The sequence below is a fragment of the Protobothrops mucrosquamatus genome, unplaced genomic scaffold, assembly GCF_001527695.2.
Source record: "Protobothrops mucrosquamatus isolate PMUCROS unplaced genomic scaffold, P.Mucros_1.0 scaffold226, whole genome shotgun sequence".
NCBI classification, from domain to species: domain Eukaryota; kingdom Metazoa; phylum Chordata; class Lepidosauria; order Squamata; family Viperidae; genus Protobothrops; species Protobothrops mucrosquamatus.
In genome coordinates, this window is record NW_015386577.1 from 926,046 (window position 1) to 942,318 (window position 16,273).

At 40.8% G+C, this 16,273-nt stretch overlaps 1 protein-coding gene across 1 annotated transcript in view; it reads left to right on the plus strand.

Moving 5' to 3' along the window:
- Nucleotides 1–16,273, plus strand: part of WNK1 (WNK lysine deficient protein kinase 1) — a 129,772-nt gene that overhangs the window by 110,039 nt on the left and 3,460 nt on the right. The window contains exons 26-29 of the mRNA XM_029283779.1: nt 1,926–2,557; nt 4,811–5,013; nt 7,526–7,720; nt 14,140–14,321. Of these exons, the coding sequence (XP_029139612.1) occupies nt 1,926–2,557; nt 4,811–5,013; nt 7,526–7,720; nt 14,140–14,321 (1,212 nt within the window). The remainder of the gene's footprint in view (nt 1–1,925; nt 2,558–4,810; nt 5,014–7,525; nt 7,721–14,139; nt 14,322–16,273) is intronic.

Consider the following 16,273-nt stretch of genomic DNA (forward strand, 5'->3'; position numbering starts at 1 on the left):
CCATCCTTTAAATACCCAAGGCTTCCTGCCTCCCTCAAAAACAGAAGGATTTTTAATTTGGATATTTACTGTGAGGGCAAAGATGGCATAATTGCAGATAAATTGAAAAAGTTCAAATATTGTAACTTTATTGTAACAAAAAAGTATATATTCTGATGTACATTTGCTTGGATACTGAAGCAAACATTGGTGCGTGCTTGTTCAGTTATTTTGCTGCTTAGATGAACAGAAGAAAAACTATAATTGTGTGAAAATGGTCCTGCGTCTCAACAAAATGTCAGGCAGAATGCTCTTCCTGGAATTTCCCACTAAATTTTTCCCACAATGCCAAGTTATTTTCTCATAATTTCTGTTCACCATCTTGACTTTAACATATTGTGTAAATAAGACAACCAAGCAGTAGTGGGATCAGAATAGGATTAATTTTAGTCCAAAAGTATTCCTAATTTAGTTTCTGTTGTGCTGAATGTGTTTGTGTTGTGATCGTTAATTCCCAGCACTTAGCCATAAATATTCCCCAGGATAGTGGTTTACTATCTGAGCATGTTGTTGTTGTTGTTGTTAATTGCGAAGTCATGTCCGACCCATCGCAACCCCATGGACAACGTTCCTCCAGGTCTTCCTGTCCTCTACCATCTTCTGGAGTCTGTTTAAGCTCACGCCTACTGCTTCAGTGACTTCATCCAGCCACCTCATTCTCTGTCGTCCCCTTCTTCTATTGCCCTCAATCTTTCCCAGCATTAGGCTCTTCTCCAGTGAGTCCTTCCTTCTCATTAGGTGGCCAAAGTATTTGAGTTTCAACTTCAGGATCTGGCCTTCTAAAGAGCAGTCGGGGTTGATCTCCTCTAGGACTGACCGGTTTGATCGCCTTACATTCCAGGGGACTCGCAGGAGTCTTCTCCAGCACCATAGTTCAAAGGCCTCAATTCTTTGTCGCTCAGCCTTTCTTATGGTCCAACTTTCGCAGCCATACATTGCAACTGGGAAAACCATGGCCTTGACTATACGCACTTTTGTTGGCAGGGTGATGTCTCTGCTTTTTAGTATGCTGTCTAGATTTGCCATAGCTTTCCTCCCCAGGAGCAAGCATCTTTTAATTTCTTGGCTGCAGTCCCCATCTCTGCGGTGATCTTGGAGCCCAAGAAAATAAAATCTCTCACTACCTCTATTTCTTTCCCATCTATTTGCCAGGAATTGAGAGGGCCGGATGCCATGATTTTGGTTTTCTTAATGTTGAGTTTCAAGCCAACTTTTGCACTCTCCTTATACATGAGCATATAACTCTTCAACCAGACGTTCTGTTTCCAGAAAAAAAGGAAAAGTCTTTAAAATAATATAAACATCCATTTTTAAAAAGTAAAACACAAAAGTAAGATTTCCAAAGGAGAGCACTGAGGGAAAATAATTATTTCTGTTCCGGATGGACTAGAACATTAACACCACTATTGTACAAACTGGTAGTGGGAAACTGTGGTCCTCCATTATCTCTTAAAATTGGCTGAGATTCATAGTTCAGAATCAGGAACAGTATCTTGCTAAACATTACAGTAACATTTAAAATAGGAAAAATAGGCCAATGCCACAGCTCTGATCATGTATTGACTGGTATTGAGGAACGATCATTTTATCAATGAACAGTCCAGTGCAATGATTGGCTTTTTAACTAAATGTGTGTAAAGAGAAAAACATATTTAAAATTGTCATGGCTTTTTCTGTTAAGCTTTTGGCACATCTCTTAGGCCCTCTATTAATACCCCTTGTTTCTACAATTGAGACAAATTCTGCTTCATTTTACTCCCTCTCCATATTTCTTTCACAACGTATAAATGTATATTGTCATCTTTTCAGTGCAGGGACCTAAAGTGCTATACGCCTTATGTGTTTCTACAACTACACTGAGTTAATAATATCTCTGTTACAATTAGGTGTCCGTGGCTGTGGATGATCAGAAAGACAGTGAAAGTAAACCCAAGCACTTTGATACAACAACCTCGGAATCCTCATCTTTGTCTAGCAGCAGTCCAGAAAGTACTCTCGTGAAGCAAATCTTCAGTGGGACAGCAGATAATATTCCTGTTACTTCAGTGGATGCAGTGGATGGCGGAGTCCCTCCCACCGTTCATTTGCAGCCAACCAAGGTTGGACGTTTCCAGGTGACCACAACGACAGACACAGTTGGTCGCTTTTCTGTGTCTAGAACTCAAGATGAGGTAGCCTGTGTAGAGAGAGAGATTCCTGAAGTGGTCCCTTTGTCCGTGGACTCTGAGCAAGCTTCTTCTCCACTTACAACTCCTAAATCGGAATTTGCCCAGAGAAGGCCATCTCTGCATCTGAATGGACCGTCATCTGAATTGGAAGCTGCTTTCCTGAGTGGTGCAGCTAAAGAGTTTGACGATGGTTTGGGGAGTCCTGATTCTCTTCATCCACCCGTTTCCAAAATCAGTCTTCCAGTCCAGAGTCTCAGCAACTCATTCAACTCTTCCTACATGAGCAGCGATAATGAGTCAGACATAGAAGATGAAGATTTGAAGTGTGAGCTACGTCAACTGCGGGAAAAGTAAGTTTTCAGGCTTCAGGTTTATGGTAGCTAGTGAGAAGAAATACTCCCATCTCTGAGTTGGTTTCCTTTATCCAATGCAAGAGTAAATAACTTTTAGGACTGAGCATATTTAGAATTTTGAGTCTTTGTAGTGGGCACACTCACAAAATGGCTGCCGGGGGAGACTTGCCTAATTATTATAAAACTTCCATGATTACCTTGGCAATTGCAAACCATTAAGCAGAAGACAAGCTGGTCTCTGGGATGCTCATATTAGCAATCCCAAGAAATGTTTGCTGAAGAATTTCTCTGCAAATAAAAATGATGCAACGTCTTATTATCCTCTTCAATTTTATATTAAAGAAGTTTTTAAAAAATAGTCAAGGAGGTAAGAACCTTCTGCCTACAGCTTATAGCTAAAGCTCTCCAGATTACATTTATTTTATTTGTTTGAATCATCTCTAGGCTTTTGGCCCCAAGGCAAGCACTTAAAACAGCTAACAAAATTTCAAACCAAAATAAGGAGCTCGCGCTCGCATTCATATCAGAAGTACTTCAGACGCTTCTGGGTTGAAAGGGTTAGCCGGGGACATCATTGGGGGTTGCCCGGTTGGGGGCTCCTTTCAATTCCCATTAATGTGCCCCCCCCCAAAGTGGTGCCTAACTACTTGCGATTACATGCTTTCGAACTGCTAGGTCAGGGGTAGGCAACCTTGGCTCTTTTATGACTCGTGGACTTCAGCTCCCAGAATTCCTGAGCCAACATGGCTCAGCTTGGAAACCTCTCCCTTTCCCCTCAGCATGGCTGGCTCAGGAATTCTGGGAGTTGAAGTCCACGAGTCATAAAAGAGCCAAGGTTGCCTACCCCTGTGCCAGGTCATCAGGAGCTGGAGCACATGACGGGAGCTCACCCCGTCACGCAGCAGCACTTGGGGACTTGAACGAGAATAAGAAGCTAAAGAGTTAAAATGCAAATTTAAGATCACAGTACAAAAATGCTAAGCATACATTATGTGTGTGCATGCACATGTTTTATATTTTATTCAAAAATGAATAAAACAACCGTTGAAATTAAAGATAGGAAGAAATTTACAGCAGCAGCGATTTCAAGTTTTCCCCCCATCTGGCATCTTCTGAGTGTGCTGGAAGGACCATATGATTACTAATTCTGGGAACAGGGGTCCCACAGCTTACATAGTGTTCAGTGAGGGAAGGATGGGCTGAAGCATTAAAGCCAGAAAACAGCATGAATTTCCCAAAATCCATGGAAATAAACTAGCTAACTTAAACTAAAAGAATTATGTAAAAAAACTAAGGCCAAGGGGAAGGACGGCATGGGAGGGGGGGGAATCTGCTTACTTCATCAGCCACTCCACCGTAGAGTGCCTTCCTCAGGGCCCCCAAGCCGTTCCAGGTTCCAGAAGGCCAGATGGGTAGGAGCAGTTCCTTATATTACTTACAGGTAATAGAGCAGTACAAACACATTGGTCTAGATCAGGGGTGTCAGGAAGTTTTTAAGAAGAAACTGGGCAGCCATTTGTCCGAAATGGTATAGAGCAGGGGTAGGCAACCTCGGCTCTTTTATGACTCATGGACTTCAACTCCCAGAATTCCTGAGTCAGCTGGTATAGGGTTACCTGCCTGAGCAGGGGGTTGGACTTGATGATCTCCAAGGTCCCTTCCAACTTATTATTATTATGGATCATCGCACAGTCAGCCAGATGTTCAGACTGGATTTGGCATTTTGTCTACCTATTGAGTCCTTTCCCAGGACCTGGGATAGGCAGATGTGGATGTTTGATGGTATTACAGATATCGTCGCAGGATGGAAGCAGTTCCTAGTAAGGCCGCCTTTTGCAATTGACTAATAGCGAATTTGTCAATGCCAATGGTGTTCAAGTTGTGCTCCAGTTGTTTTGGAATTGCACCTAAGGCGCCTATTACTATTGGTACTACTTTTGCTTGCTTTTGCCACAGTCTTTCTATTTCTATTTGTAGGTCTCTGTATTTTGTAGTATTATTATTATTATTATTATTATTATTATTATTATTATTATTATTATTATTATTATTATTATTATTATTAAACTGCTGGCCTGCGGGCCGGTTGCATCATATGGAGGCTGCGTCCACCCCAGCTCCGGCAATGCAAAAAAAGTCATGATACGTCGCGACACATCACGTGACGCGGCGAGTTTGACATCCGTGGTCTAGACAGTATCATGTAAAGGACTCACAAATGTATAAGTATACCATCTTTTCATTTGGCAGGCACCTTAAAGAGATCCAGGAACTTCAGAGTCGTCAAAAGCTGGAGATTGAACTCCTTTACACAAAGTTGGGCAAAGTCCCTCCAGCAGTAATCATCCCTCCTGCTGCCCCTCTCTCAGGCAGGAGAAGAAGACCTACGAAAGGGAAAAGCAGCCGGTCCAGTCGCAGCAGTTCCCAGGGCAATAAGAGCCCTCAGATATTGGGTAAGCTTTCTAAAAAGGTAGGAAAAGTTGTCCTAGTTGGTGCAGTTGATTCGGTACTGAGTTAAAGTAGTTTTCATTTTTGTATTGGTGGCCTGGTTTATATCCATTTAATTTGCTACAGTTTCCGTTTTGTTTCAGCCAAACCACTTTACACACACACACACACACACACACACACACCTCAAACTTAACAGAGGGGCATCTTATTTTCTTACAATTGGCCACTTATTTTATCATACTTCAAGTAACCTCCTTAACTTAGGTGTCCTGATTATCCAGAATTCTCAGTAAAGGCCTTGCTGAAGTAGCTCAACTGTAGCTAAGTCTTCCCCTATTTGTGTCTGTAGAGACAACGTGACTGGATTCAGCTTTAGGGCTATTTTTACAGTGGTGGTTAAATCAACTCTGGTCATTAAGCGAATCGTATAGCTGTTAACCAAATCATGTGATCATAAATCTAACTTATCCAATAGGCAGTTTTGCGAGCCCTACCTTAATTTACTATCACATGACCACTGGATGCTTCAACCAGTTGTAAATGTGAGCTAGTTGCCAAATGCCCAAAATGTGACCACGTAGCCACAGAGTGCTGCAGCAGTAATAATTTCAAGGACAAGTTGTGAGTAACTTTTTTCAAGTCCATCGTAACCTCAAACAGTTGTTAACCAATCAGTCATAAATCGAGGACTATCTGTAGGTCCTTCAATCTCACTTTTTAGGTCTTAGTTTCTACTTTGCTGATCACTTCTGTTGCTCTTGTCTGAGCTTGTTCCAGTTGTTCTGAATCTTCCTTGTAATGTAATGCACACAACTGGATGCAGCGTGCTGAGTTGGAGAATAGAATAGAAAGGAATTATGATTTGGGAATTATATTTTGTTAATGCAGCTTAAAGCTGAATATCCATTTTTGTAGCCATATCATATAGCCTATTTGTAGTCAATATCCCAAATTATTTTTCACTGGTACTGGTTTTTTATTTCTATTTTCTAAGGTATTATTTATTAATCTGATTTGTATTCATGTACAAATATTTGACAATCAGATAGTAGGGCTCCAGAGTACAGTGGACTCTGGCTTGATGCTATTCCAGGTCGACTGTAATTAATATATCCCCATCCATAGTTTGTTTCCTCTTGTTACTTTCTTAGGGTTTCATGCTAGTTAAATTAAAACCTTCTGATTTAGAGGGAAGATTTGTTAAGGAATTCTCCCTTAACTCCCTTAATAATAATAAAGTTGGAAGGGACCTTGGAGGTCATCTAGTCCAACCCCCTGCTCAGGCAGGAAACCCTATACCATTTCAGACAAATGGCTGTATGGCAGTATTCAAGAGATTACCTGTCAGCCCTTACTATTTAATACACAATCCCTCCAAAGCACCCATTTTTCTTTTTAGCTTCTGTTGAATTCACCATGGAAACGCCTCCCTAGTTCTCAATATTTGCTCACTCCCCGAGATCCTCTCTAGCAGAAATGTGGCATAAATGGTGGGACAGAAGAGGAATAGATACTGAAAACTGAATATGAAACCTCTCCTAATTCTTCAACGGGCTAGAGATTCACAACTCCTGATCTGTGTAGTAAAAATGAGCCCCATCATGTGAAGACAGCAACTATGCTTTGTTAACCTTTTTTTAAATTTTTCCATTCCATCGTCTGATTCTCAGAGACTGCATGGAAAGGTCCCTGCCGTTTTCTTGGCAAGGTTTTTCAGAAGTGGCTTGCCATTGCCTCCTTTTTAGGCTGAGAGAAAGTGAGTGGCCCAAGGTTACCCAGCTGACTTTGTGCCTAAAGTGGAACTAGAATTCACGGTCTCCTTATTTCTAGCCTGATGCCTTAACCCAGTGATGGCGAACCTTTTAGAGACCAAGTGCCCAAAAACTGGCCCCACCCCTGCTCCACCCCCTGTCCCGCCCCACCCCGTCTGCCCGCAGGGCCACTCACTGCCTCCAGGGCCCACCGCAGATCGCCCAGGCAGCCCAGCAGCACCATGGCGGCCACGCCCTCTGCCCGGCCCCGCAGCATCAACTGTGCTGGATGGGCCGTGAGGGCAGAGTCTTGTCTACGCTGCCTGGCTGCCATGTCCTTGGCTGCGCTGCTCCACATGGGCCACGCTCAGGAGCGACTCTCCTCCAGGGGGGCTGCTGGTGAGGGGGGGTCATGGGGGGAGGCAAGGCTGGGGCAACGGCACGTGTGCCCACAGAGAGGGCTCTGAGTGCCGCTTCTGGCACGCGGCCATAGGTTCACCATCACTGCCTTAACCAGTACACCAAATTGACTCATCATATGTGAACACTTGAATGTTCATTTGCAACCAGGGCCCTCTAAATAGAGATTGATGGTTTCTGAATGAATTTTACTCTTGTAATTTCAGCCTGAATAGCTAATGCAAACACCTATCTGTCATTAGCGATCATGACCAAATTTTTAACATGATTAGTAGGATTGGAAAGCAGAGGATTCACTATATTACCAGTGCCTTGATTTCTGCTCTCCTCTCTCCCTGCACAGGAAACCTGTCTGCTCAGAGTGCCCCTTCAGTTCTACCCCAGCAGCAGACCCTGCACCCTCCTGGCAGTGTCCCTGAAACAGGACAGAACCATCTGTTGCAGCCACTGAAGCCATCTCCTTCTAGTGAAAATCTCTATTCAGCTTTTACTAGTGATGGTGCCATTTCTGTTCCAAGCCTTTCTGCACCAGGCCAAGGTAAATATTGTAGATGGGTGTCAGTAACATTGAGTTCTGTGGGGCTTCTCTGCATCAGAGGATGACAAGATTTCTAGAGCCTGGCTTAGCCAAAATAAGATAGATCAGCTTGTCTGTCCCATTATACTTGTTTGAAAACTAAGCTTTCTGGAAGATTTGCACAGTGTACTCTGATCATTGATTCCACCCTTATAAATAAATGTTGGAATAAGTACAGTTTCATTGTATAAACAGATCAGGCATGTGAAATAAGGATGAGATAAGGACAAATGAAATAGTACAATACAGAAATGTTAGTCAGAGCTCCTTCCAAACCATAGAAGGAAGTCATTGGAGCATACTGATTTAAATCTTACATATCTTTCAAATTGTACAATATTATGTCCTAACGTGCCGTTGCTATAATATATATTACTTATGGCAAGCAGTTGGATTAAATGCATGCAGTTGGATTAAAATAGTTGTGTTCTGGTATCAGAAACAACATGATATTGGAGACGTGATTATTTGGAGGGGGGGGGAGAGAGAAAGGTCCTGGTTTCTTGTGTCTTGTGTAAAGCTCTCAGTTGGTTGAGGTTCTTTCTCCTGTGTCTTGCTAATGCATTTCACCAGTCCAGCCTAGAGTTCTCTAACATCTTGTAGTTGTGTTCTATCTCCTGTCCTTGTTCTTCGCCCCTTTTTTCTGTTTTTTGTTTTATCACAGGCTGTGTGAAGTTTAACTGTGCATCTGAGCGGGTGACATTCAAGCCTGGTGGCAGGAGGACCCGATTTCTGAGTACGCCCTGCTTGGCTCTTTGTGTGTAACACCTTTACTCCTTCCTCGTCTTTTTGTTTTCGGCTACTTGGATCTGTTATCACATGCTGTCCATTTACATCTGCCTTCTTGTATCTCTCTGACCTTAGGGCTTGGCTGAGAAGTGTAGCTTGCAGAAAACAGTGTTCTGAAATTGTTACCCTGCTGCTCAGCTAAAAGGTTCTGGTGGTAGTAGAGGTTGTATATGGTCCTTCAGGTTACAAGGAGACAATTTTATGATTCCTTGCCTAGACATTTAAATTTCTCTGTAGTGTATAGAGAAATAATGGCCAGGGACAAGATATGCCAGACAGAGAGGTGCTTATCCCTTTCCTAGTGGACATGAGAAACTAATTCACACAACTCTGAAGTGAACAGATTGTTGTTCATCTGTGTGGACTTGTTTTTGTCAACTCAGGTAAACAAGCATGCACAAGTATGAGTATAGCACTGGCTGAACACAATAGCAGTTCAGCAAGATTAGGGGGATATATCTGCTCCAAGAGAAGCGATATAATTTTTTTTTCCATTGATGTGCTTCAGATCAAGAAGACAATTTCCCCTGAATGTTATGTGGCCAACTGCTCACAGTTCAGTTAGAAACTAAGGAATACATCTGATCTCCCACTACCATGATTTACAAAAATCTAGGAAGGCTAGAGAGCTGATCTACAAGCTGCGTAAAGATATGGCTAGTTTAATTTACACGTATTACGGTCCTGTCTTCTCATCATATGAGTGATGTGTGGACAGATGTTCATGAATGAAATTGGGAGAAAAATATTTCTTCCCTTGAATTGATTTTAGAGGAAAATTTCAGTAATTGAATTTCATATGCCTTAATTTCTGAGCCCAGACATGATCAGCCAGGTGCTGTTAAATGGCGATTTAGCCAAGACTGGAAAAAAAAAAGTGATTGGAAAATACTAAATTGCAGTAAAATAAAAATCTCAGAAAACAGTAATTATTTTGAGGATAATTAATAGCACGGATGTGGGTAATTCACATGTATAATTGCTCTGTGGGATTTTTGTGAGGGGTTTTTTTGGTACATAAATACTCTGTGAACTATGAGCCATGTGGGGGAAAAGTTTGGAGGGGCCTAAAAATAATGGAAGTTTATAATGCCTTCAATTTGGCATCACTTGATTTCTGCTGTCCCCTAAAACTTGGCAATGCTTGTGGAAGCATGGCTTTTAACAGGTTTTCTGTTTTCCTGAAGTCTGTCTTTTTTTGTCAATAGATTGTATAGGGGAAAAGGTCCTTACTAGCAAATATGAGGCTGGCCTCAATAACATGTGTCTTTATACACTTGGCATAAAAGTAGAAAAGGTTCAACAGGTTCCTTCTTACTTTGGATGGCACTGATCTTCTAGGAAAAGTGAAATTGGTTTGAGGACTAAATCAGCCAATCATTGTATCAGTTACAAATAAACTTTGGTAGGTTTGTTTGTTGTTACTCTGTTTTGAAGTCAATTAAAAACGAGAGGAAAGGTTTCAATACTGCATTCAGTTCAGATTTATCTTTAAATTCAATTTGACGGTAATGTTTTTTTAAACAAGAAGAAAATTTGAATGATCAAAAAACTAATTGAAATTACCCTACCTTATAAAAAATCTCACAGCCATAATGTACTCGAGAAATTCTAAACAAGTACCACTATGTACTTAAATTGACATATTGCTGCTCTTCCTCTGCTTGAAAGTTGTCATGATGTGTTTTGCTATAAGGCCACTCAAGAATTAAAAACAGTGTCATTAAGGGATGATAACCTGTTGTGTTTTCCTACTTTATCACCAGGTGCTTTATGCTATTTGCTAATACTGTATTTCTCACTGTTTCTCTTTAACCAATTGCTTTCTCTTTATGCTTTAGGGAAGATGGTGAAAAAAGTCTGCCCTTGCAACCAGCTCTGTAGTAATTATTTCATTTATGGTTACCTCTGAATTCTGATTGCTAAGCTATGTTGTTTTGTTCAACGCCATACAGTTTTACCTCCCTGAATCTGTCTTAAGCACAGCAACTATTCTTTGTTCCTTCTAATATGCATTTCTGCATTATTGCAGAAGTAGACTTGGACATCCCATTACTACTACAAAGGATAACTTTGATCGTCACTTAATGATGTACTTCTTGGAGATTAATCATGAGGCTCTAGCATATATTGACTCTAGTAATTTTCATATCATATTAGAAGGCACATTCCCTTTTTGGAAGGAATTTGGTTATGATAATTATATCAAAAGGGGATTTCTGTAAGCACTGATTCAGCTGCATATGACCAGTATGTTATGTTAAAGGACCACTAGCAAGCAAATGACCTCAAAGTGACCCTACAGCAGGGGTCCCCAACCCCCGGTCCGTGGACCAGTACCCGGCCACGGCATGCCAGCAACCGGTCTGCACAAACAAGCAAAGCCCCATCTGTGGGATGCAGGCAGCACACAAAACCACGCACCCTCCAGTCTGCAGAAAAACCTCTCTCCATGGAACCGGTCCCTGGTGCCCAAAATATTGGGGACCTCTGCCCTACAGCATAAGAAAAAGTGTCATTAATAAAGGTATAATACAAGCATTTCTCAACTTATAACCATTCATTTAGCAACCATTCAAAGTTACAATGGCACTGAAAAAAGTAACTTAGAACCGGTCCTTGCACTTAACCCCTGTCACAGCATCCACAAGATCACATAGTCCAAATTTGGGTGCTTAGCAACTGGCATATATTTATGATGGTTGTAAGGTCCGGGTCTCATTTGATCACCATTTGTGACCTTCCAGGTCAGCTTCAGACAGCAAAGTCAATGAAGGAAACCAGATTCTCTTAATGACCACCTGATCCAGTTAACAACTGCAACGACTCCCTTAATAAACAGGACAAAAAAAGTTGCAAAATTGGGCGAGACCCCCTTAACAGCAGAAATTCTGGTCCCAATTGTGGTCGTAATTTGAGGACTTCCTGTAAATGGAGTGAAGCACGTTGGCAGAGTTAGGAAAAAGAGCTAATGCAGTGATTAGTCAGGGAGAGAAAGAGCTGTGATCTCTTTATAAAGATAAGAGCCAAAATAAAATTCTATAATATTTGCTGTGACTGAGCAAGATTGAGGGGAAGTTGTTTTCTATTGACACTGATCCACATTCTTGTCAGACTCTTCTTGATGGCTGGTTTAATAGATTAAAAATTGGTTACTTTTAACAATTGAGGTCATTTTTAATATGGTATAAGTCCTTATCTAATTATCTTAGTGAGTTTTCTGAGGCAATTGGGTGCATGCCGAACAGCTAGTGAAAGAGAAAGATTGGTCACACTTTAGGATTCACGCCATCTATCTTACCCCAATGTCTTGTAGGCACTATACCTAGCAATGTATCTTTTATGGCCATCAGGAAGGGGCTGAAGAATATCTTCTAGTCCCTGCATGAAACTGATGACAAAGCTTTTAGGCATGATGTGAAGGTGGTTTCCTTTTCTTCACTATTGTCTGTTACCTGTGCTGATGTGTGGCTGGCTGTTTCTCTATCAGTAGACTTATGCCTATGTTACAGCCTATTGTATCAAATATAGTTCCTTTGCATGTTACACAGTAACAGTGATTCAATACCACATTCATTTCTCTCACCTGGGCAAAGGATTTCTTTTGTCCATTTTCTTGTTTGCATGTTTACCCCCTTCTGTCTGTTCAGTTTGGGGGAGATGGTTGTCTCTTAGTTAATCACCTTGCTTGCTTATACAGTATTTCACAGTGCAGTAACGCCTTGCCTCACTGCTATCACAGATAAGGATTTTTATTTCTCCACTTGCATTTTTATCAGGTCTAGGGATCCAGAATCCAGTTGTTACTGTCTGTAACCTTTAACTATTAGTTTTTAAGCAATAGGATCCAGTTGTCATAATGCACAGTGCCACAGAGACTTAAGATTGCGCAGCAGTTTGGATCTGAAGGCAAAAAGTGCTTAGGAGCACTTGGGGCCAGGCCCGTAGAACTTACCAATCCCAGGAGAAGATGTTTGGATATGGAATTGTAGTCATGGGTATCCCTGCCATTCATTATGACACACAAATGACACACACACAGAGTAACATTGCAGTGCAAACCTGCCCTTTTTTGCTTGTAACCCAACATTGGGTACAAGTATGAAAGTTGCAAAGTTTGAACTTCACACGCAATGCATGTTTTGTCACTTGTCAGTCTTGCCTCCCACTGAAGATGCATGTGGCTACTACATATAATTGCAAAATGTGTGCCCCTGCAAGCGCCAAAGCACCTCTTTGCGCTCAGATCCAAAGCGCTGCACAAATTCTTCATCCCCCCCCCCTCTGACTTTTTAAAATAAAACTTAGATTCCAGTACTTTTTTAAACGGCAGCATTGGGAGTACTTTCATACTGTTCTGTTGTGCTTTAAGTTCTATATATATATCAGTGTTTCTCAACCTTGACAATTTTAAGGCATGTGGACTTCAACTCCCAGAATTCCACAGCCAGCAATGCTGGCTGTGGAATTCTGGGAGTTGAAGTCCACATGCCTTAAAATTGTCAAGGTTGAGAAACACTGATATATATGAACAAAATCTTTCTCTTTGTATTGTAAGAACCTTTCTTCACTTGACCTGGGGGTGATTTAGGATCAGTATGCTAATTGACTTATACTGCAATTTTTTCCACATTACCTATACAGTGACCTTCCTGGGTTCAGATTCTGTTTTATAAATTGGTGAACCTATCTGTTTTGGTTATGGGTGATTTTTTTCATAACACATTGAAGTTCTCAAGACTTGCGTTGAAGTTTCTGCTATTCGACTAACTATTACAAGCAAATAATACTTTTCCGCACCATTTCAGCAGATTTGCCACTGGAAAGCCTTTGGCATGTACCCATGGATATATCGAACTTGTCTTTATTCTTATGATCTGATTCTAGCAAGTGCCATATTTTTTTTATTCAAGTAGCTCCTTGTGCTTTTTTTTTTTTTTAGATGTATTGAGGTCATTCCATCCCATGGTATGAAACCTTTGGAACTAAATAAGCAGGCTTCCCTGGAAGCCAGCATCTCAGCTTGAAGCAAAGGAGATTGTCTGCCAAATGTCATTTTTTTTGTGTGTGTGTTGGGATGTGAAGTCAGTGCGCTCTTAGTACACTTTTGTTTCATGATTGCTGCCAGTAACACAAGTGTTTCTTTCCAGTAATGTGTTCTTGAGGTTTCAGATTGTCCATCTGCAGAACAGAGTGGTTACCCCGATGAATACACAATTCCTTGGTATTGAACTGAGTGGGTAGAGTTGGCAAATGGGTTAACCAGGCATAATAGATACTTGTAGACAATCGGGAGGAAACCTCCCGACAACCTTGTTATTAATGCCCAATGTTAATCCACTTGCCTGTGGAAAACGGCAACTTTGCAGACCACCCACTGATGTGAAAAATAACATACAATTACGTAATTAACTTAATAGCAGAAAAACTGCTAGCTGAGCTCTAAAATCCTTCCTTTTCATTATGTCCAAGTAGACTTCATATGCATGGCTTTTTAAATTATTGCTCTTATTTTGCATTGTAATTCTTGATGGCCTCCAGGGAATTCTGTTTCAATCAAATGTAAACGATAGCTGCTTTTCTTTTTCCAGGGACCAGCAGTGTAAACACTGTTGGGGGTACAGTAAACAGCCAGGCACCTCAGTCTCAGCCCCCTGCCTCTAGTCGGAAAGGAACTTTTACTGATGATCTGCACAAACTAGTGGACAACTGGGCTCGTGACGCTATGAATCTGTCCGGCAAGAAAGGAAGCAAAGGACACGGAAATTATGAGGCAAGTTTAGTATTTTGGTTTTTGTGCTATTTATTGCTATGACTTTTTAGATTCCTATCAATTTTATATAACGTTTGCCCACTATAGAAGATTGGGTATTCAAAGTTTCAAATTTAGCAGAAATGGCTAAGATTTCTGCCTATGTGAAGGACTATTCACAAGAAAGATATATCTTGGTTTGGAGAAGATGGATAGATTATATTGAGAGTAAATATGGAACTAAAAAGTTTCATTTGGTTTTTGAGTAAACTCTAGAGTGTTAATGTAGTTTATTTTTATTTATAAATAGTAATAAGATGTTATAATTATTGTGTTTAATACGTTTGTTTAGAAGAGAGTTAAAGGATGTTATAGATTTGTTAATCTAATAGTGATCTAATGTTAGATATAGAGTATGCTTTTTGTATTGTTAACCCTGTGATTGGCTCTGGGAAGTCGGGGGGGGAGGGAGGGCGGTAGGGAAGGGTGGGTTTTGGGGAGGAGGGGAGGTATATTGTAAAACTTATAAAAAATTTCAATTAAATTTTTTTTTTTTATATTGGCTGTTTTTTTTAATTGTTATGTGCCATACACAATTCTCTTTGGGGAAGATGGATAGCCATTTAAATTGGATTGATTAAGTTAATTTTGGTTAATTAATCAGATTTAAATAGCCATCCATCTTTCCCAAAGAGAATGTTGGTCATATAGCAAGAAGAACTGGTGGCAGGTGGACCAAAGCAGTCACAGAATGGATCCCACTTGATAAAAAGCGTCCACGAAAAAGACACGAAACAAGATGGATCGACGACATCAGCAAGTATTCCTGGCCCAACTGGCAAAAGGAAGCTCAGAACCGTATTGGGAAGAGGCCTTCATTCTGCCATGGATAAACAATGGCTAGAATGATGATGAGGATGAAGAAGAAGAAGAATTAATTAATTAATACTGCAATGGTGCTTAAAAGTTTGTGAACCCCTTTGAAAATTCAATATTTCTGCATAAATATGATCTAAAATATGATCTCATCTCTTAAAGCCAGATTAAAAAGAACAAATGAATGAGAAACATTGTATTAGTTTGATCATTTATTAAGGAAAATGATCCAAAGCTGCATATTTGTGTGTGGCAAAATTTCATGAATCTCTAGGATTATCAGTTCGTTTGAAGGAGAAATTAAAAGAGTCCATGAAATTAAATCCATGGGATGATAATTAGGTATGAACATGGGAGGCCCTGCTTTATTTAAAGAACAGAATTAAAAATCTGATCTTCACCACACAGGTGTGTGGAAGTGTGTCACGGCTGGAAAAGGTTAAAAAAACCTATTTCCAGAGAGTTTGGATTCCACTAGTCTATTGTCAGGCAGATTGTGTACAAATAAAGGCAATTCAACAGCATTGTTGAAGAGATCAACCAAGATCACATCAAAAGCAAAATATATAATTCTCTGAGAGGACTCAAAGGGGTAACATCTAAGGAACCAAAGGCCTCTCTTGCATTTGCCAATGTCAGCATTCGTGAGAACCACCGTCAGGACGGCACTCAACACCAGTGGTGTACATGGCAGGAGCGCAAGGAGAGAGCCACTACTCTCCAAAAAGAACACTGCTGCCTGTCTACATTTTGTAAAAGACGATGAGAATAAGCCAGAAGGCTGTTGGAACAAATGTTCTATGAACAGATGAGACCATAATGTAATTTGGCTTGAATGAAAAGTGTTATGTTTGGCGAAAGGCAAACACTGCATTCTAGCATAAGAACATTATCCCATCTGTGAAACACGCGAGTGACAGGATTGTGGTTTGGGTTCGCTTTGCTGCTTCTGGACTGGGACGGCTTGATAGAAGTCTGAATTCTGCTGGCAAATTCTACAGGAAAAACGTCAGGGTATATCTCGCCGTGAAAGTGAGTCACGCAGCAAGACAGTGAGCCAAACCACACAAAGTTGTAAGACCAAAGAATGGTTAAAG